Source organism: Euphorbia lathyris, chromosome 2 (genome assembly GCF_963576675.1).
Source record: "Euphorbia lathyris chromosome 2, ddEupLath1.1, whole genome shotgun sequence".
In the NCBI taxonomy this organism is placed as follows: domain Eukaryota; kingdom Viridiplantae; phylum Streptophyta; class Magnoliopsida; order Malpighiales; family Euphorbiaceae; genus Euphorbia; species Euphorbia lathyris.
In genome coordinates this window covers 40,594,645-40,615,525 of record NC_088911.1, presented here as the reverse complement: position 1 = coordinate 40,615,525, position 20,881 = coordinate 40,594,645, and the positions used below count along the sequence as shown (strand labels likewise).

Here is a 20,881-nt window from a genome sequence, read left to right as displayed (position 1 = left end):
GGAATTTTTGGAGAGCTTTCTCACTCTAGACATTTTTAGAGAGAGAAAGTGATTTTTTTTGAGAAAAATATTTTTTTTTCTCAAAAAGTCCGAATTTCCCAAAAGTTAAAATTTTTACTAAAAAGACGAAAAACACAAAAAAATCGGAAAATCACAACTCGTGGAACCGACCGACTTCGACTGTCAGATACCGATCTTGAGGTATTATCCGAGGACTAGACTCGTTTTATTTTATTTAATTTGTTTCCTTTATTTATTTATTTTTTATGTTATAATTTTATTTATTTAGTTATTTATTTATTTATCATGTTTTATTTAATTTTTCGTATTTATTTAATTTTCGTCTCGTATTAGATAAACGTTCGGTTTTGTTTTAAAATAAAAACCTCGTTTTAATATCCCAATACGAACCGTGATCCGATTCAAAGGTAGTTCGGGATTAATAAAGACGTTGTAATTATAAGTTTTCAAATTTTTTCTAAATAACGTTTTAAATAAAAAACATCGCTTAGGAACCTCCGTTATAGACTATGATCCGCTCTCGGTAGTTCGGAGGTCCAAACGATAGAATAGATCTAATTTAAAGCTTTTGAATAAATCTGGAAACAGTTGGAGCAGTTCTGTAATTTTCCGTTTTCTGTCACTAAATGCTTCTTACCGACGGAGTTTCCGTCGGTAAAGCTGCTGAAATGTAAAAAATGCTGTTTTGGTCACTCTTTCTCAACTTTTAGGCCTTTGGTCCTTTATATATATACGTATATTTATGTAACACATACTTTCAAGCTATTTTTAAATACTTTGTACATATAGTTATTTAATGTGTTTATATATTATTTTTCATTAGTTTGATTTAATAAAAGTAGATGTATATATATAGATTTTTCCTTTTTATTCATTTAAACTAGACATATTTGGGCATTTTGGGGTTATTAAGGGTTATTTTCCATACACATTTATCCCCGTAATTTTGGGGTCAAAAGCTAATTTCTCATTATTTGGGGATATTATTATCATTTTTATCTATTAATCAAAGTATTTATTGTTTATCTTTTAAATATATATGTATAGTATCATTTCTATCAAAAATATGTATATATATACTTTTCTTCTTTTCCTTTCAAATTTCTTATATATATATATTATTTTCTCTATTGTATTTTAATGAGTATTATTACTTATTTTTGTACACATGTATATCTATATATATTCACTCTATTTTTCTACTTATATGTATATTCTTTCAAATGCATTTGGTTGGGTAAATTTTGGTTTAGTTGGTTTATTGTTATAATTATGATAATGTTAAAGGTTAATTGAGTGAAAAGGGAAAAGTAAGAGAGTTTAATTTGCTTATTTAAACTTAAAGTTTTCTAGATATTCCTAAAGTGTAAATAACGTTTTCTTGACATTTTCAAACCACTTCTCAAAACATCACGTTTTAAAACCTTAATTCGTTCCAACGATGGATTAAGCGAACCTTGTAATTAAAATTGCTTTTAATTGTAAATAATAGAGTTTTTGAATTGTTTTCCTAACTAAATGGTTTTTGAACAAAATAAATTGACTTGTATGCTTAATCACGTTTTCTTTTTAAAACTTTCATCTCAACACTTTCAAACGCTCGAGTCGTTCCAACGGCGATTCGAGTGAACGTCATTAAACGGTGTTTTGAAACGTACCTAAATCGTTCCAACGGCGATTAAGGTACGAACCATGTAAATAAACTCATTTTTGGGAAGTGAGTTTAGTTTAGAGTTAGTGTGTAATACGAAGCATAAATCACATTGTAAACAAATCAATTCTTTCTTCCTCCCCTCTCTCCTATATATTTTGAACTGATGTAAATGGGTGATTCTTTACCAAAATGGCTTTCAATAATATATGCTCAAAACGGTTTTCAAAACGAGAAAGAAAAGATTTCAAATGAATTTTAAACTTAAAGAAATATGCGATTAGTCCGTTATCGCCTAACACACTGAGTAGGAGGCCGGTGGTTCATAACCGGACGATGTCGGGGTGCCTAGTAGCCTTTCTCCGGAAAGGAGCTAGCCTTCTCGGCTCGTACCTAAGTTTCCCGAACCCTCACCGGTCTCCCGCAAGGGATCGATGTTCATTTTCCCATTCGTGGGTGGCGACTCTTCCATATCTCCGAGCTTCGGTCCTGCCGAGCAGCTTGATTCCACGATTGGTTGCTTTCGGCGCCAATCACCGCTTACGTCGCCATGAGGTGTCCAACCCCCGGTCCGCCCGGGCGAGGCCGTTCGGCACCTTGTCTAACAGCTGTTTGATAAAACTGAAAATTAAGTACGGAAAAAATAAGTACTGCATTTTAAGTGTTGAATATTTTAAGTGTTGAAAGTATTAAATGATGTAACTGTTTGATGAATATTAAAAAGTTGAATATAAAAATATTAGTTGATAGTATTTAACTTAAAATGTTAATTTAAATATTTTGACTTACCAAAATAAACGATTTTTCACTTATTTGAATAATTTAAACGGTGGAGAAATAATCATTATCAAGCACACTTAAATTAAATAAGTGAGTTATCAAACAAGACCTTAACGTTTAAGCAACTTAAGGCTATGAAATACTCGTAGCTTCCCCCCGTCAAGTCAATTTCCATTCAATATTACATGATCATAACAAGCTTCACCCGAATCAATATTCAGTAATATCTCTATATAAATTTGATCTTCATCAATATTCATCGTTTTTCCGTGGCTAATTTACATTGGATAAATAATAGGGACAATATACCAAAATAAGTCTAAGGTTTTTGGAAAATATCAACTTAGGCTTTACGTATAAAATAACACTAATGTAGACTTAACATTTATAAAAGAGCACCAATTTAGGTATTGATAACGGAATATGACACATCATTCATCATTTATAAAATTAACGAGCTCGAGCCCGATCCGAGCTTTGGCTTACTCAAGCTCGGCTCGGCTCAACTCGTTAGAAAATAAACGAGTTTGAACCGAGCTTTGAGCTTGTTTCGAGTCCAAAATCCTCTTTGAATTTGGTTCATTATTATTTTTATCTAATTATGAATTATTTGTGTGTAAATCGTTAATTATATTTATGAAGATTGCTCGCAAATAACTCTTTAATTGTGTACATAAATAAAAACTTACAAATAATTCGTATATTACTCTTTTATTATGTCTAATAGCAAATGAAATAATATTAAATTTAGATATTTGTGAACTAACACAAAGCTAAAATTTGTTCATAATGTTATAATCGAGCCTGCTCGCGAGTCGAACTCTGATTTGTTCAAACTCGGCTCGTTTACGAACCGAGCCAATAAATCATGCTCACAAATAGCTCGTTTACAAATCAAAGCTTTTATCCAGCGGACGACCAAACCAATCATAGTAACAGGATTCCATTTGATCTTCACCGATTAAAACATCTGTTTTCCGCGAAACCAAGCGATATAGTAGAAAAGATATGAGAAATTCAATGCCCAATTGGTGACAAATTCATTTCAATGTCTCTTCCTCGTCAGCGACTCCAGTTTGTATAGCTGCAGACCATCAATTATGCACCAAAACCTAGCGTTTTGAATTTGCCTCTTCTCTTTCTCGATCCCTAAGACAATACAGATCACTGCGTTTTCCATTTTCAATGTTAGATATCGAGAATTTTTGAGTTCTAGTTGTGCCCTAATTGAAGAAGAATTTGATAACTAAGACTGGATATGGATGAAGAGGATTTTGTGTTCCATGGAACGCCAATAGAGCGTGAGGAAGAGCTCGCTAGCCGCAAGAAGAAAGCCGTCGCGGAGGCCTCTGGTCATCTCCGAACTCTTGTCCCTTGGAAGCAAGAGGTAATTGTTTCCTTGTTCCTCTGTCTGGCTTCGGAGAAATTATATTATTTTTATTTTTTAAACAACTAAGAAGGCAGAGGCAGAGGAGAGATGGTTAATATCTCAGTCAGTCTTGTTTTCTTGTCCTCATTTTAATGTTTGATTCCTAGGTGATGCATGAAAGCTTGCTGAACTTTTTCTGAAGGAAATGGAAAATTTCCAAATTGTTTTTATGTTGTAGCCAGACTTTTATTATCCTACCCAGTGAAGCGCATCCTTGTTTACCTTAAAAAAGTGCCATTCTAAATAGTAGGTGTCCTTGTACAATATTTTAACTGTCAGTTCTTGCCTTCATGCTTAATCTAGTTTGAAGATGACCGGATTCTTGAGCATTCTTCCCTCAACCATAATTTTGATTGTTCCGGGTGTACTTGCCACTTCTCCAACATAACTTATTTTGGCAAGAAATAACATTTCACTAATGTTATGTTCTAACAGCAAATATCTTATGCCTTATGGTTTTGGCATTTCCAATTTTTTGGTTTGCTGAATCTCAGGTTAGAGATGAGGAAGGAAGACGAAGATTCCATGGAGCATTTACTGGGGGATTTTCTGCTGGTTATTATAATACAGCTGGCTCAAAGGAGGGTATGCTTTTTCCATCCTCTGAAATTAGATTATGTCATCTGTTTATAAATTTTTTCAATGAATGTTCTGCAGGGTGGACTCCTCAATCATTTACATCGTCCAGGAAAAACAGAGCTGAACTTAAACAACAAAGCATTGTCAACTTTTTAGACGAAGATGAGAAAGCTGTATGTTTCCTTCTTTTTCAGCCATATATAGTTCTTTTTGCATCAAATGAAAATAATTTTCACTTTTACAGAATATATCTAACTTCTGTCAATTTGTTGCTCATATGAGCTTTTTTGTAATATGAGTTCAAGTTTTGAATATCATATCTTGATATTAAAATTTCAAGTTGTAATATGAGGAATTTTGGGTACATGCATTTGCTTTTACTTTGAAATTCCGCTAACTTTTGTTTTAGCCACTTGAGAGTAACATTGATATATGTATCAGCATAAGGGTATAAGCCATTTTCAAATAGCAGAATACATCCAGAATTAAGAAGAGGACAAAAGTAAAAGTATAAGAACAAGTTCTGGAAATTCCATATCAATGCAAAGGAAATTTCTTTTTCCTCAAACAAATGGTCTGTGCTGCTACTTTTGTTATATTTCTCCATTGGTGTTTCCCTATTTTCAAAAGCCTTCAAGTCTCTCTCAACCAATTCACTAAAAGGGTCATGACATGGTGAACTTCTTTAGGCCTAGCTGTGCAGTAACATTGCAGCAAACCTGAAGCTCCATCCCACGTTGATCTGATTGACCCAGTTTGTTTTGGATTAGCATATGGTTATTTTCATAATGCTTGTTTGTTTATCACAATGTAATTTCACTTGCCAGTGAGTTTCTAGTCATATCTGGTTGGCCTGTCATGGAATAGCTTATCTATGCTCAATCTCTCGTGAATAACATAAAAACCTCCTATATGCACTTATTTACTTGATGTCCCATTAGAATCATCAACTAATCATGTCTTCACTAGCCTAATAAGTAGTCTTTCAGGAGCACTTTACTCAACATTTTTTTTTCCCTAAGGGGACTAAAGTCCCAATGATTGTTTTGATTTTTCTTTATTATGCATTCAGGAGTTGGAAGGTCAGTCCTTGGGGACATCTACACAGTTTGATACATTTGGATCTACGGCTGCTGAATATGCTCGTAAACAAGCTGAGAAGGAACAGCAACAGAGGTATTGGGTGTGATTGATATTCTTATCGATTATTTATGCTCCATATGGAGTAAATAACTACACTTCGTGCCGAGCTAAGAATTCCAGATGGTACAACATGTGGCTAAAAATTGTTATGATGTGCCATTTATTGCAGTTCAATCTCAATTTATAGTGCTGACGAATATGGCCAAGTGTCAATTTTGAATTTTCAATCATGATAATTATAAGAAAATTTCCCCTTAAGTTTCAATACATTGGTTGGCATACAAAGAAAGAAAGTTTTGCAATGATTAGGATTTGGTTGTAATTGTGATCACATTTACTTTAACCTCTGCTGATATGTGCTGAGGCAGAACAAGAGCTTTGGTATGGGACCCTTTTGTTTAATATGCAGTAATAAAATGAAGACAATACAACAACAACAGAGCCTTAGTCCCGAAATGATTCGGGGTCGGCTGACATGAACCATCATATAAAACCGTGAAATCAAGTCGTGTCAGCGACACAAATTCGCTCCCTCCACTCCGTCCTATCCACTACCATATTTTCCTCAATTCCCAGTAAACTCATATCACTCTCGATCACCCTCCTCCAAGTTTGCTTAGGTCTTCCCCTACCCCTCAGCACTACATCCCTTTGCCGCTCTTCGGTTCTCCTAACCGGCGCATCAAGCGCTCTACGTCTCACATGGCCAAACCACCTTAGTCGGTTTTCTCTCATTTTATTCTCAATAGATGTGACCCCTACTTTTGTCCTAATTATTTCATTACTCACCCGATCCTTTCTCGTATGACCACACATCCATCTCAACATACGCATCTCCGCCACCGACATCTTATGGATGTGACAGTGCTTCACTGCCCAACACTCCATACCATATAACAATGCTGGTCTAATTGCCGTGCGGTAGAATTTTCCCTTCAATCTATTAGGCATGCCGGGGTCACAAAGGAAACCCGTAGCACTCTTCCACTTCGACCAACCAGCTTTAATCCTATGAGCAACATCTCCATCTACTTCTCCATCCGTTTGGATAATAGATCCTAAATACCGGAAGCAATCCGAGGCCTGAACAACTCTCCCATCTAGGGCGATTGTCCCTGCCTCCCTACTCCTATGGCCGCTAAACTTACACTCCAAATATTCTGTCTTACTTCGGCTCAACTTAAAGCCTCTAGATTCTAGAGTTTGTCTCCATAGTTCCAACTTCCTCTCCACTCCTTCTTTCGTCTCATCAACCAACGCAATATCATCTGCAAACAGCATGCACCATGGTATACCATCTTGAAGTGAACTTGTTAGTTCATCCATAACGATGGCAAAAAGAAATGGGCTTAGTGCGGAACCTTGATGCACTCCAATCGTAATAGGGAACTCTTCAGTCTTCCCAACACTAGTACGTACACTCGTGCATGCTTCCTCATACATGTCTTTTATGATGTCAATATATTTCCGCGAAATGCCTTTCCTTATCAAGGCCCACCAAAGTACTTCCCTTGGTACCTTATCATATGCTTTCTCCAAGTCAATGAAAACCATATGCAAGTCTTTCTTCTTCCCTTGGTACCTTATCATATGCTTTCTCCAAGTCAATGAAAACCATATGCAAGTCTTTCTTCTTATTTCGATAGTGCTCCATTAATTGTCTCATTAGATGGATGGCTTCCATAGTTGATCTTCCCGGCATAAAGCCAAACTGGTTTTCCGAGATCTTCACCGTCCTCCTTAGCCTTTGTTCGATCACTCGCTCTCAAAGTTTCATAGTGTGACTTATCTAACAGGTATGCAAGAGTATAATTTTGAGGTTTAAATGTATGCTCTAGTAGTCGTGAAAAAAGTGTTATTGTCTGTCAACTTGTAGCTAGTTTATATGAAGACATATGACGATCTATAAGATTGTTCTCCAATAATAACTATTCTTCTATGTTGCACAGAAACGTATACTGGGAAATTTCTAAGAAAAATTAGTAGGAAACGCTAACAGACACGAAACGGAAACAGACACGAAACGTGGAAACACTAATGAAGAGGAGTTTCCGTGCAACATAGCTATTGTTTTGTTCCTTCACTATGTTGGCTTCATTCATGAGCTTGTCAGTGGAGGGGAATGATAAAAACTTTTGGGGTTAGCTTATAACTTTTTGAGAGGAAGTTTGGAGTTTTTTTTCTTTTTAGGTTTGGGAGCTCTGCAACCCCAACATTCAACAAGATGGGTGCCTTACATTTATGTCGACACTCATATTCCGGTCGATGTCTTCTGCCTACATCTCTGCATGTGTTAGCTTTAATTAACTAGTTCATTTGACAAGCCTTAGAGCTGTCAATTGTATAATGTTTTTTGTTTGATAAGTAGACATAGGCAAACATAAATTTTGCATGCATGTATAATTACCTCCTTAACTACCTTCTTCCTTCCGTTCTTTTAGGATGTTTTCCAGAGCACGTCTGTTAATCTGTTTGTCCATCCTTGTTAATGCATGCTTGTACGTTCATGTCATTCAAGAAAATAATTGGAATATAAAATACAGTGTTCTGTATGGCTGACATATATACATGTGTGGTCAATTACAAAGATGCATGCATCAGCATAAGTGTGGATAAGGAAATTATAAAAGGATCACAAATGTACGTGCATTCTGCATTTGTCTTGTTGTGTCCTTGACATGTATGTTTCCTGTTTTTGCAGTAGAGATGCGCATACTTTTGATATTAAACTAATTCTGATACCAGTTGCTTCAGCAAGTTTTGGAAGCTCACTTATTTCTTTTCGTTTAATATTCTTTATGAAAACCGAGTCTATCTTAATGACACAGTTCTATAGATGTTTAATAGGTGCATATATGTACATACTCTTTTCATTAACCAAAAAAGCTGCATCACAGTTGCTTTGTTTAATAAATATTTCTATATCATTTCTGTTTGTTGTGTGATGTAAATACCTTATCCTAATTCATATATCCTAATACTTTGATCGACTAATGTACATAGTAATCACTCGTCAAATTTTGAGTCTCAAGCTCGTATACATTGGGTTACATTTAGTTGGTGACCGTTATTCCTTGTCCTGTTGACAGCAGCATGAATGTTTTTCTTATGGATGTTCTTTGCAGGCCATCAGCTATTCCAGGACCTGTGCCCAATGAATTAGTTCTTCCCGTGACAGAGTCTATAGGTTTGTTTAAACCATATTATATACTGCTCTTCTGAATATTGTTTATCTGAGGGTTTTTTTAGTTTTAGAAAACCTTTTCCATTTTCTTTTTCCTGATTTATTTTCATTTTCATTTTCCTTTTCCGAAATTTTCACACATGGAAAATTAAAAAACTAAAAGGACATGTATATTAGTAGTATTTTATTTTAAAGATTTTTTCTATTAATTCTTTATAGAAGTTCTTTTTGGCGTTTATATATTGTAGTACAAACATATTTTATTTTCTGATGCATCAATTGTGTGGGCTTATGTAGGGAAACAATATTTCAAAAGCTACCACAAAATGATATGCTTAAAGTTAACACCAAAATCAAATGGCTACTATCATAAGCTTGTACTTTAATGAAGGAATATGAAAACAAAAAATAAATTTATTATCTGTAACATCCTTGTTTATATTTGAAATGAAATTATGTAGTTTGTGCACAAATCATTAATGAAAACATATAAAACTTGATCATTTAAAAAATAGAAAGACGTTTCTGTTGCTTTGCTTAGAACCTAGCACTAGATATTGCAACTCGCATTTTTCCACCATAATTATCTAATCAGGTATATGCAAACATATAAAAATAGTTTTCCGCTTAGCTGTGTAAGGTTGAAAAATTCTTCGAACATTAATTTTAATTTTGTAATTAGGAAATTGTTTCAACTTGTCATGAAACCGTTTTAGCTAAAAACTCAAGCTGATAGTTAAAGGTCCATAGCTGACACACCCCCATACGCGAAAGCACACTTGGCTTGAAGCGTGACAACACAGATCCATATTACCATATCCTGCAAATAACTCAACAAATGGGGCTGTCAGGAATCGAACCCAGGACCACTTGGTCACACTGGCTCTGATACCATGTCATGAAACCGTTTTAGCTAAAAGCTCGAGCGGATAGTCAAAGGTCCACTTCATATTAATAGCTGACACAACTAATCAGCAAATTCCAATTTTCAATGTACTTGGAAACTTTTTTGGAAAATAGTTATTATTCTCCACAACTCAACAGAACCTGAGAAACTCTTAGCTAACTCATCAAATTCATACTGCTTTCTCTTTAGGTGTAAAATTGCTTCTGAAAATGGGATGGAGGCACGGTCATTCAATTAAGGATTGTCATGCAAATTCACGATCTGGTTGGTTTCTCATTGCCTTATTCTTGCTTAGTATGGTGTTTGTACCACTAGAATAAATATTTCTTTGATTTTTTCTGCTTAGGCTATTTATTTTATTTTATTTTATTTATTTTTTATTTTTTATAAATAGGAATTCAGATTTTCTGATGTATATTGACCATATAAGGGTTTTCTGTGTGAGCTCAGACAGAGGATTGTTCCTTTGAGTTCTTTCTTTCTGCATTATAAATTCATGGTCTACTTCATAGTTATCAAAGGCCCAAGGCTCCAGGCATGTTGCTTGAGAAGTCAAAAGCGGGTTCTTTCAAGAGGAGCGTGCCTTTGTGAGCCTAGCGCCTTGCTTGAGGTGCACCAGGGCGCAATTTTATAAGCCAAACAGTTTCTTTTTGGGTTCCAAGTTAAAAATGGTTGTTTCAATCCCTACTCATCCCTATCTATATCATCTATGGTTGGATAAGGGTTTATCATACTAGAGTAGAAAAAGGATATCATGAGTACCTCTACTTCAAGTGCTAGGCCTTGGTCAAAGGAGAAGGCTAAAGCACCATCTTCTAGTGTTCGAAAAGAAACTCCTAGAATTCTTAGAGATAAGGAGGAAGAAGAATCAAGCTTTCTAGATGAGTACCTTGAAGATAAAGAGGAGGAGATTGAGAACCTTGAAGGTTGTTGGAGATGATGATAGTGGTAGTGATGACTTTGATGAGTGATATATATGGACTATGGAGACTTTAGTCTTGATGAAAAGTAGTTATTAGACCAGTAGTTAATTAACTTAGGATTTGGTTGAACTTTAGTGTGTAGATTTAGAATTTATTATTATGAATTATGATTATGGAAGAGTTACTAGTTGATTTGGAAGTTATTTCATGCTAGAATTTATGATTAAGATCATGGATAATTGGATATGGTTTAGTATTTGACTATTCGTTGCTTTGTAGAAATGTTCTTTTTTTGCATTTATGATTTTATACATTATATTTCCTTAGCCTTGTGTCGCTCAGGCGCTTGCATGCACCTTCAGTCTATGCTCTAGGACTCCCTAGCGCCTTAGTTCACCTTTAATAACTTTGTATCTGTTTACATTTATGCGACTTACCTGCAGATGCTCGGAGAGAAGCTAGGAAAGCTTTACTAGCATTTTCATCTGATGATGCAACATCTCATCACTATGAGTCTGGGACTGGTGTAGATGGCTTTGAAAGTTTAGATCAGCCTGTTAATGATGATGTTCAGACTTCTCATGCCACACCTGTGAGGATGCTTTCATGGCTGATTCTGTATAATTTGTTTCCTATTCTTTTGCTTGGTTGATTTGTTATCCCTAAGAAATTTTGTTTTATCTAGATAAATGAGTTTTGAGCGTTCTGAGTTTATGGGATACTTCCTTTTATATTGAGATTTAAAATTTCAGTACTACAGTCGTAGCCATAAGTTTCATGTGTGACAATGAATGTTGTGAAACTGTTCGTACGTTGAATAAGGAGTTCAATTAAAAAAGTTATGAAGGGAAAGGCTTTCCTCTGTTGGTGCCATGGTTCCAAGTTGCTTCTGCTTGTAGGCCCTAGACAAGATGCATAACTGGATAGAGCCACTACTAGCTTTGGTGATGATAGTTATAGTAGAAATAAAGCACATGAAATAAACTGTCGGGGTTCCTTCAATTGTTATGATGCTAAAAATTAAAGCGTGTTCATGAGTTATTGCATCTAACTATTAAAGCCATGCACTCAGTAATGACTAGGTCATTCCTTCATTATGCTAGAAGTCGGTCACTATATTTGAAATGAGGCTTTGATGTCTCTCCCTTTCCACCTCCTTTAGCAGGGGAAAATCTGATGTTTTTCTTGTAAAAAAGTTCTATAGTTAGGTCCATTTCACATCAATACATTCATGTGATACAGATAGATAGCGAGTGTTAGCCAAGAATAAACCCATCTTTGTATTGATTCGCAAATCAGAATTAATATAGATACTGTTTTATGCCTATTAGATCTCGAGGTTCTCTGAAAATCTTCAAATTTTAGTCTTAATGCTATAGGTTTGCAGAAATTCTTTTGAAATAGTGGCAGCATAAACTTGATATCCTTTTACCTTCTGCAGGTTTTTGTACGCAATCCAAAGCAGGATTCATATGGTTTAGGATATGATCCATATAAGCATGCTCCTGAGTTCAGAGGTATGTTGTTCAAAATAAACTGTTTATAATGATTAACTTGGTTTCTACTTTCTATTAATTAAACTATATCTTAGCAGTTTTTTCATCCTTTCCCTTTTTCAGAGAAGAAAAGGTCACGTCTATCGGATAGCAGACAGAGTGGAAATAGAAAACCTTCATCAATCAGAGATGGTCTCTTTGGTTTTAAGTGTAAGATCTTTCATCTTATCACAATTCTTTATTATAGTCTAGCTCACTAGATTGTAGAGGTGTACAAACATGGTTTGAGTGGGTTATAATTAAAAAAATATAAAGCTGGGTTAAATGCACGTTGGTCACTGAACTTTGGGGTTTGTCTCAAAACAGTTACTGAGCTTCAATTCGTTTCAATAAAGTCATTGAACTTTGCATTTTGTTTCAATAAAGCCACTCCGGTGACTTCTGACGGGAAGGGCCACCGGAAACGTGATGTGGCTTCCACTTCAAAGAAACTCATCTCTGACTGATGACGTGTCTGACATGTGTTGCCACATGTCTTTCATGTGTCAGGCGAATTTTATCAAAATTTTTTTTTTCCTTAACTCAGATAACTGACCATAGTTACCACATGTGAAATCAGTCACTTAACTAATTACTCAACCTAACCAGCTAACTTCAATTCTCAAAGCTCAAACCTCAAACCCAGATAATGACTTCAATTCCTAACCTCCAATGGAAGGTAAATATTTCTATTTCAGATTTCAAACCTCAAACAGGTAGTTATTTCCAATTTCAAGTTATTTCAAGGTTTTAGTTTCTCAATTTTTATGGACAGCTGCGGATTAGTTCGACATAGCCAACTAAAACCTTAGAACTTCGATTATTCATTTTCTAAACCCTAAATATGTATTCACGTCTTCGCTTTGTTCTCTTGCCTGTAGATAGTTCTCCGTATTAGAGATTTGAGGAACTGAGAAAAAAAATCAATTCAAACCGCAATTGTATCTTAAAATTTATTGCCAAAGTGCTGGTTTGAAATCTTTCATTTGAATTGATAAAATATGAAGTAGCCCATCTTACAATATTGTAGTAATTAGGTTCGTCTGAGACTTAGAACTTCTTGTGTTCTTGTTCAATTTTTGTTTGTACATTCCTGCAGGTTCTTAGTGTATTTAGTATTCATCTTGTATTGATGGGTTTGAAATCTAAGCTGGTTAGGGTTAGTACTAATTAGTTAAGTTACCAATTTCACATTTGGTAACTATGGTCAGGTTATTTGAGTTAAGGTAAAAAATGCATATTTTTTTTAAATAAAAATCATCCGACACGTGGAAGACATATGGTGACATGTCATCAATTAAAGATGAGTTTGCGGTGGCCCTTTCTGTCGGAAGTCACCGGAGTGACTTTCTTGAAACAAAATGCAAAGTTCAATGACTTTATTGAAACGAATTGAAGTTTAGTGACCCTTTTGAGACAAACCCCAATGTTCAGTGGCCAACAGTGCATTTAACCCATATAAAGGTTGATCATATTTTCAGTTTTCACTAGCTTCAGTGAGTGTAACATGATCTGATGGTACCTAGGAGTAGGGTTGTTCAACATTTTAACCAATCCATGGATTTAACCCAATCCAATCCAAAACCAAAATAACTAGTTTATTGGTTTATTTATTCTGTTGGATTGGTTATAACCAAACCAATACAATTTTAATACTTGGATTGGTTTATTTAACTGGTTAATTAACCAATCCACTAAAAAAACTTAATATTTGTGAAATATAGAACTGAACCAGAACTAGTTTGGGCAGTAAGCATTAGTTCGCATTCGTAGCTATGAAAGAAGAGGATCAATGTTTCAAAGTTCTGGAAATTTCAGATAATTTTGGAATTTAAAAAATCCATAATTTCAAAATTTTCTTGAAATTCCAGAATGTGTTCGAGAATTCTAGAAATTCTATGTCATGGAACCATTTGAACTAAAAGAAGCTGATAGTTAAAGGCCCACTTCATATTAATAGCTGACACACCCCCACATGCGTAGGCTTGAAGCGTGCAACACAGGCCCAAATTACCATGTCCTGCAAATAACTCGACAAATGGGGCTGCCGGGAATCGAACCCAGGACCACTTGGTCAAACTGGTTCTGATACCATGTCATGGAACCATTTGAACTAAAAGCTCAAGCTGATAGTTAAAGGTCCACTTCATATTAATAGCTGACATTCTAGAATTCCTGATTCAAGAAATCTTGAAATTTCAAAAATCTGGAATTCCAGAATTTTCTGGAATTTACAGAAATCTGGAATTCCAGCAAAAAAGAAAGAAAGAAAATAGAAGAAGAAGAAGAGTAAAAAAAGTCAAAGTAAAAAAAAATCAATGTTTTCGAAAATACCACTGCAGTTTAACGGTGTTAAAGGCTTTGCCTTGATTCCACTGATGGCGCAAACCAAAAGGTTTGTTTCGGGGCAAAAAAACCGAGGTACCGATTTGTCAAATTGTGAAACCACATGCATTTTTTTTTAAAAATTAACCCTACAATAAATTTAATTGTTTAGTTTAATCAAAATAATAATATGTATAGATTTATAATATGTATAGATTTATGTGAAATTAATTAATGGATTGGTCGTTAATAACCAATCCAAACCAAAACCAATCCAATCCAACTTTATGGAGTTTACAACCAATCCATGGATCCCTTGATTGATTGGATTGGATTGGTTTTTTTATCCAATAACCATTGGATTGATCCATGAACACCCCTACCTAGGAGTGTACGAACAACCAATCATAACCTGCCCAATCCATGTGTACACCCCCTGCTCCTTTTATCTCTTATTATTTTTTATTTCCGTGCAGCCACAGGTTATAAATTTGAGTTTTAATTCAACTCACCACTTTTGAATTATCAGCAGGAAAGGCTGCTCCTGGCTTCGGTATTGGAGCTCTGGAAGAATATGGTGTTGAAGATGAGGATGTCTATGCAACTGGTTAGTATCTCTTTTACGAGGCTGTTGTCTGCTTGTCATGTTTGATGCTTTGAGGAAAGGGCTGTGCCCTGGGTGGAAAAAGAATCGAATAAGGCTTTATCTTTACTTCTATCAGGTGGAGATTTTTAGCATATTGAAAAGGTTATTTTGCTGTGACTGCCTTTTTGCTTCTTTGATTCTTTTTTTTTTCCATTGACAATATTAAGACATCTAGGGAGGGTTGCTTACGTCTCATGTACTGCTAACCTAAGTGGTTTCATGTGACATTTAATGGTATATTGAAACTGTTCAACAAGGGATAAATGTACCAGAAATGTGTGGGGGCCAATTCTCTCAAAATAAAAGTTTTGGAGTGTAATTGACAAAAAGTGCCAGTTACAGGGCCACATATTCTTTCCCATGCAAATATGAACTTATTAATGTTTCAACTTTCATTAATGTGGTTTCTGTTTTGTGCTGAAACATTTATATATATATATATATATATATAAATGTTCTCATTCTTGCTAACTATAATTTTTTGATCAGCATATGACTTCGAAGAAACTCATGTCCAAGAAGTTGAAGAGCCTCCAAGATCCAGCACAGACCATACGCCAAAATTGCTCTGGAAGGAGCATGGTGTTCTGCCTGGTTTTAGGATGACGGCAAATTCTGATTACCAGTTGGAAAGGTAATTTGAGATCATGGGCAATGATATTATTTTTAGGACACTGCAATGTGAGTTGTCTTCATATATTTATATATATATATGTTATTGTTTTAGTTATTATTCAGAGGAAGGGTTGGGGTAATGTGCTGTCCTTAGTATTTGGTACTTTCTGCGTTTGATTTGATTACGAGTTCTCATTTACATTTCATGATTCTTTTTTTCAGATTTGATCCTCCGGTGATTCCCAAGGATTTTGTGCCCCGCCATAAGTTTCCTGGTCCCCTCGAGGTTGATGACAAGCATGCTGTTCCTCCTCCTCCTGAGGTTGGTCCCCCAGATGACAGCAACTTGAAACTCTTAATTGAGGGGGTTGCAACTTTGGTTGCTCGATGTGGTAAATTATTTGAGGATCTTTCGAGAGAGAAAAATCAATCAAATCCATTATTTAATTTTCTTGATGGAGGAAATGGCCATGAATATTATGCTTGGAAGTTGTGGGAGGAACGTTTGAAACGTCATGATCATAAAACTGTGGCTCTGGATGGGAAATCATTTACAACTGAACGGAAGATGACTGCTGAGAGCCGTGGAAAAATATTAGGGGAACGGCCTTTAGAGAAAAGCTTGAAAGATACTAGGTCATCTGTTGTTTCTGCAGATGTCACTGCTCAATTCAATCTTTCAGATACATTTACAAATTCTGTGTCTTCTGTAAGTCATTATATTCCTTGTTTCATTGTATTTCTTTTCTAAATTTGGTGGTGTTTTGGATTTGGAAGTAGTGCTACTCTAGACTGTATTTTCCTTGAAATTTTGCGATAAATCATTATTTTATATTGGAGTAGGTTCTTATGTAGTTAGGATGTATCTCTTTTTTTTCTTTCTCATTTCCTTTGCCTGCTTTCTTTTTTCATTGCTTTTTACTAAAACCATGCGATTTAGGGAGGGTTGCCTGAATTAGCAAAACCTTTTAAAGATGATCCTGCAAAGCAAGCAAGGTTTGAGCTATTTCTCAAAGAAAAGTACAAAGGAGGGCTTCGTTCTATGGATTCCATTGGAGCTGGCAACATGTCAGAAGCAGCTCGTGCACGTGAGAGATTAGATTTTGAGGCTGCAGCCGAGGCAATAGACAAAGGGAAGTTGAACAGAGACAGCAAACTCTCTATACAACAGTTTGTGGATTTTTCAGCCAGTAAAGGGATGCAGTTTACCTCTGGTGGGCTGGAGGTAAGATTTTGGGCATAATTGTTTCAAGGTTGGAGGTTATTACTCTTGGCTTATTTTCCTTGATTAAAATTTCTGAAAACAGCAGGGTAATTCTCATGCTGAAGATTTAGACAAAAAGAGTAATTACCCCAAAAGGGAAGAATTTCAATGGCGTCCTCACCCTGTCCTTTGCAAGCGCTTCGATCTAATTGATCCTTTTATGGGGAAGGTACTACTTGTGTGCTTTGTTTTTAATGCTGTCCTGATTTTAGGTCGTAGTTACCTAATTTTATGAATTTTATGCTTTTTTTTTTATGACATTGTTTTTCGTTCATTTATATATAGATAAGCATCTTGAAGCTTTTTGTCTCTTCAGTATGGAACTATGCTGGTTTATTTGCCCAGAAAAACTTCTTTTAAAATGCCGTTACGTATGTGTTATCATGGACAAGAGCCCTTTTCTAGCACAATGATATTAGAAGTCTTGGGCATGCAATCATAAGGTTGCAGGTTATAGGGCTGACAAAAACCACTAAATGCAAATATTTTGAAGCGTTCATTGTTCAGCACATCCTTTTAAAGACTGCTTCAATAGAACCATAATTGGATTGTGGTTTTTGTTTATCTTCAAAATATTAGCATTAAGTGGATTTTTGTCAGCGGTATAACCTGCAACCTTGTGATTGCATGCCCAGGACTTCTAAAAATTAAAATCACTGGGCTATAAATGCCGCTTGTCCGTAATACACATATGTGTTACAGCATTTAAGGACTGGTTAAACAGAACCATAACTGGATAGTGGTTTTTGTTTATCTTTGTAAAAATGAAAGATGGTTTTACTTGTATATCACAATTTGTTTTCCTTTAATTCATGAGACTTTCTGCTATGAACTTCCGTATCTGGTATCATGACTCTTTTTGATATCGTGTTTACAGCCACCACCACCTCCACGGATGAGAAGCAAGATGGATTCCTTTGTATTCACTTCAGATTCTAGCAAAGCCACAATGTTAGAGGGAAACATTCCTTCAAATAGAGATCAAGTTTCAGTTCCTCTAACTGACACTGAAGAAATGGGCAAACACATAGCTAATAGCGAAAAGGAAGTTGAGGTAGAAACAGAAAATGTGGAGAGACCTGTTGACCTTTACAAGGTATGTGTTTTCAGAATTGCATTTGCTAATGTTTTGGATCGATATATAGAAAAGGTTTATTTTGATTTACAAATTTGTAGCACATTTCATATTAGAAGTTTGTATTGTGAGAGAATGCCTTGATTGAAGAGAAAATTCTTATAAGAGCTTACATAAGTTCGTGCTCGTACTGACTACTTTCTACATTCCCATAATGCTTTTATTCTGTTGTGTCTTTTGTGGATGTCTTCAAATCGTTTGACTATGTCCATGAGCTACTTTCCTATATTTGAACCAAGGAAGACTTTTGCTGTTGTACAACAGTGGGAGTAGAAAGAAACAGTTAGGTAGTCACTGTTGAGGTTCTTTCAGTGTCTTAGTAAAAATTGGTGACGGTGTTCTGCATAAAGTGTAGACACAGGTTATAAATAAGGGAATACTAAAGATTCATCTTGTTTGTGCCTTATAATTAAAGTGAACTTGGTGGTCAGTTTACCGAGATGAGAATTACCTGCTCGTACTAGTTGCCAGGCTTCTACCTGCCTCACAGTGCAAACAAACTAGAGTTAAAATTTGTATGCTCAGGAGTTAAAAAAGTAGATTGCTTATGGATAGCTAGTGCGCGGAGAAGATTCCGCGGGTCCTAAATTTGCTTATTACTTGCGTTCTTTTTAAAAGTTAATTTGCTTCGGATGGATCGGTTTGTCTTGTACAAGCATTTTGAGCTTGAGAGACTTTCTTTCCCCTGCTAATAAACATCTTTTTCCAGGCCATTTTCTCTGATGATTCTGATGATGAGGTTGCGGCCACAACTGCCAATAAAAAGGAGGATCCTGAGAAAAAAGTTGAAGTGGCGCATACAACTCTAAATCGCTTGATAGCAGGTGATTTTTTAGAATCATTGGGCAAAGAACTGGGACTGGAGGTTCCACCTGACCTTCTGAACAAAACTGGGACTTCTGCTTCTAAGATATCTGCTGTTACTGAAGCTGGGGATGCAAACCTGCCAGTTGAGAATAAACCATTTGCAGTTGATAGTTTAACAAACCGAAATGGAGATGTTTATCAGCAAGAAATTGGTACAGGGAGTGAAATCCAAAAGGATGAATCTGTTATTGGTAACCCACTGTCTGGTAGCAGCAGATATGTCGAATCTGGTCCAACTAAGAGTAGATTTAGTAAAGTTGATACAGAGAAGGCGACTCAAGAGGATAGTAAATCTAAGTCTCCCCGAACTCATCACAGAAAACAAAGCAGCAGTTCATCTGAAGATGAAAGGAGCAGGAAACGGCCCAGCCGACATCGATATAGTAGCAGCGAGTCATATAGTGATCAATCGGATGATGATAGAAGGAGGCAACATTCTAGGTCAAAAGCAAGAAGAAAAGGAGAAAAGAGAAGTAGCAACAGAAAGCATTCAAAGCATCATAAGCGCAGAAGCAGGGAGTCACCTAGCAGAAGTAGTCGTTCCGGTAAAGAAAAGGAGCGCAGTGAATCGAAAAGGGAGAAACGGAAATGGCGGGATTGAATTGCTTGAAACCAACCAGATTACTTGATAACATGAATGACAAGCCATGTTCGCATCTTTTGCATTGTTTGAGCATGTCCGAGGCTTCATTACTTTGCCAGAAATTTCACCATGTACAAGATGAATCAGTTACGCAGTCTGTTGTGTTAGTAGGGAAAAATTTACAGAATCCATCCTGTCAACAGGGGAAAGAGGTGGGAGGGGAAATTGGGACTTTTATATCTAGAAAATCCCATCGCAGCTTATGTCCATTGAATTGCAACACTGTGAGTTCAGTTTTTTTTTTTCTTCTAAAAACCAAATATGTCAAAAATTTGGTAAAATGTACTGCAACGATACAAAGAGCTTGGTTCAACAAAAAATTTATGATGAACTTACACTTAATTATTCTTTTTTAGAAAATCAGATTACTTTATTGTTGTTTTCATCGTTTTTACTGTAATTTAATTTTGTCATTTTTAAGTAGATGAATATTGATGAAAAAATTGAACTTTGTATTTGATGGAAACTTTTTAAAGGACAATTAAACTGAAGTAGAAGTACCGAGGACGACACTAAAAAGGCTAAAGAGTTAATCTAACTTTTCTATATGTGGAATAAAAAGCAATTGTCTCTTTCTACCTAACCATAATTATTTTGAAATAAGTTAATTCATTACAAATAAAATAAAATCTCTACCTAACCAGAATTATTTTGAAATAAGTTAATTCATTAAAAATAAAATAAAATCTTAGCCTACCTAATAGCAATTTGTTCCAAATATTTTTTTTAGCCTACCTAATAATTTACATTACTTTTTTTTTAAGTTTATCTTTTTTTTTTCCTTTTAAAAAAAAAACAAGAGGATGAGTTCGAATATGCAACTTCCCACATACACTTCTGATTTTAGAGATGTACTAAATGAGCTATGCTCCTTTAATAGGTTATTTTTTATGTTTAACACTTATTATAATCAAATTAATAAAATATTTCATCTTTTAAAAAACATTTATAGAAATAATTTAATACATAACATTACAATTAAAATGTTTTAGTAATTTTCTTTTAATTCTCTCTAAAAATATACTTTAGTAGTTGGTCAAAATTTCAAGATATTGTCTTAAGAACATGGATAAAATACTATGCTAGCATGTACATTTGTTAATAAATCCACTGGTTCGCCTAACATGTTCTTCAAATAACATGTTCTTCATGGAATGAGTTTGGACGCATATTTTAACATTTGGCCCAGCATGGCAATGCCCAAACATAGAATGAATTGAGTTTGAGAATTAAG

The 20,881-nt window shown here is 35.3% G+C and overlaps 1 protein-coding gene across 2 annotated transcripts; it reads left to right on the top strand.

The window, feature by feature from the left end:
* Positions 1-3,372: 3,372 nt before the first annotated feature.
* Positions 3,373-20,020, top strand: LOC136217896 (G patch domain-containing protein TGH). Of its 2 annotated transcripts, none has more exons than XM_066004592.1 (16): positions 3,373-3,839; positions 4,376-4,466; positions 4,539-4,633; positions 5,533-5,636; positions 8,729-8,790; positions 9,884-9,958; positions 11,061-11,209; positions 12,059-12,134; positions 12,237-12,323; positions 15,007-15,084; positions 15,613-15,757; positions 15,961-16,447; positions 16,679-16,963; positions 17,049-17,171; positions 17,880-18,098; positions 18,847-20,020. In XM_066004592.1, the coding sequence occupies exons 1-16, from the start codon at positions 3,711-3,713 to the stop codon at positions 19,603-19,605; spliced, it is 2,964 nt and encodes a 987-aa protein (XP_065860664.1). In that variant the 5' UTR covers positions 3,373-3,710; the 3' UTR covers positions 19,606-20,020. The 2 variants fall into 2 exon arrangements, with proteins under 2 accessions (XP_065860664.1, XP_065860663.1); XM_066004591.1 differs by having other exon boundaries at positions 17,046-17,171.
* Positions 20,021-20,881: the final 861 nt, after the last annotated feature.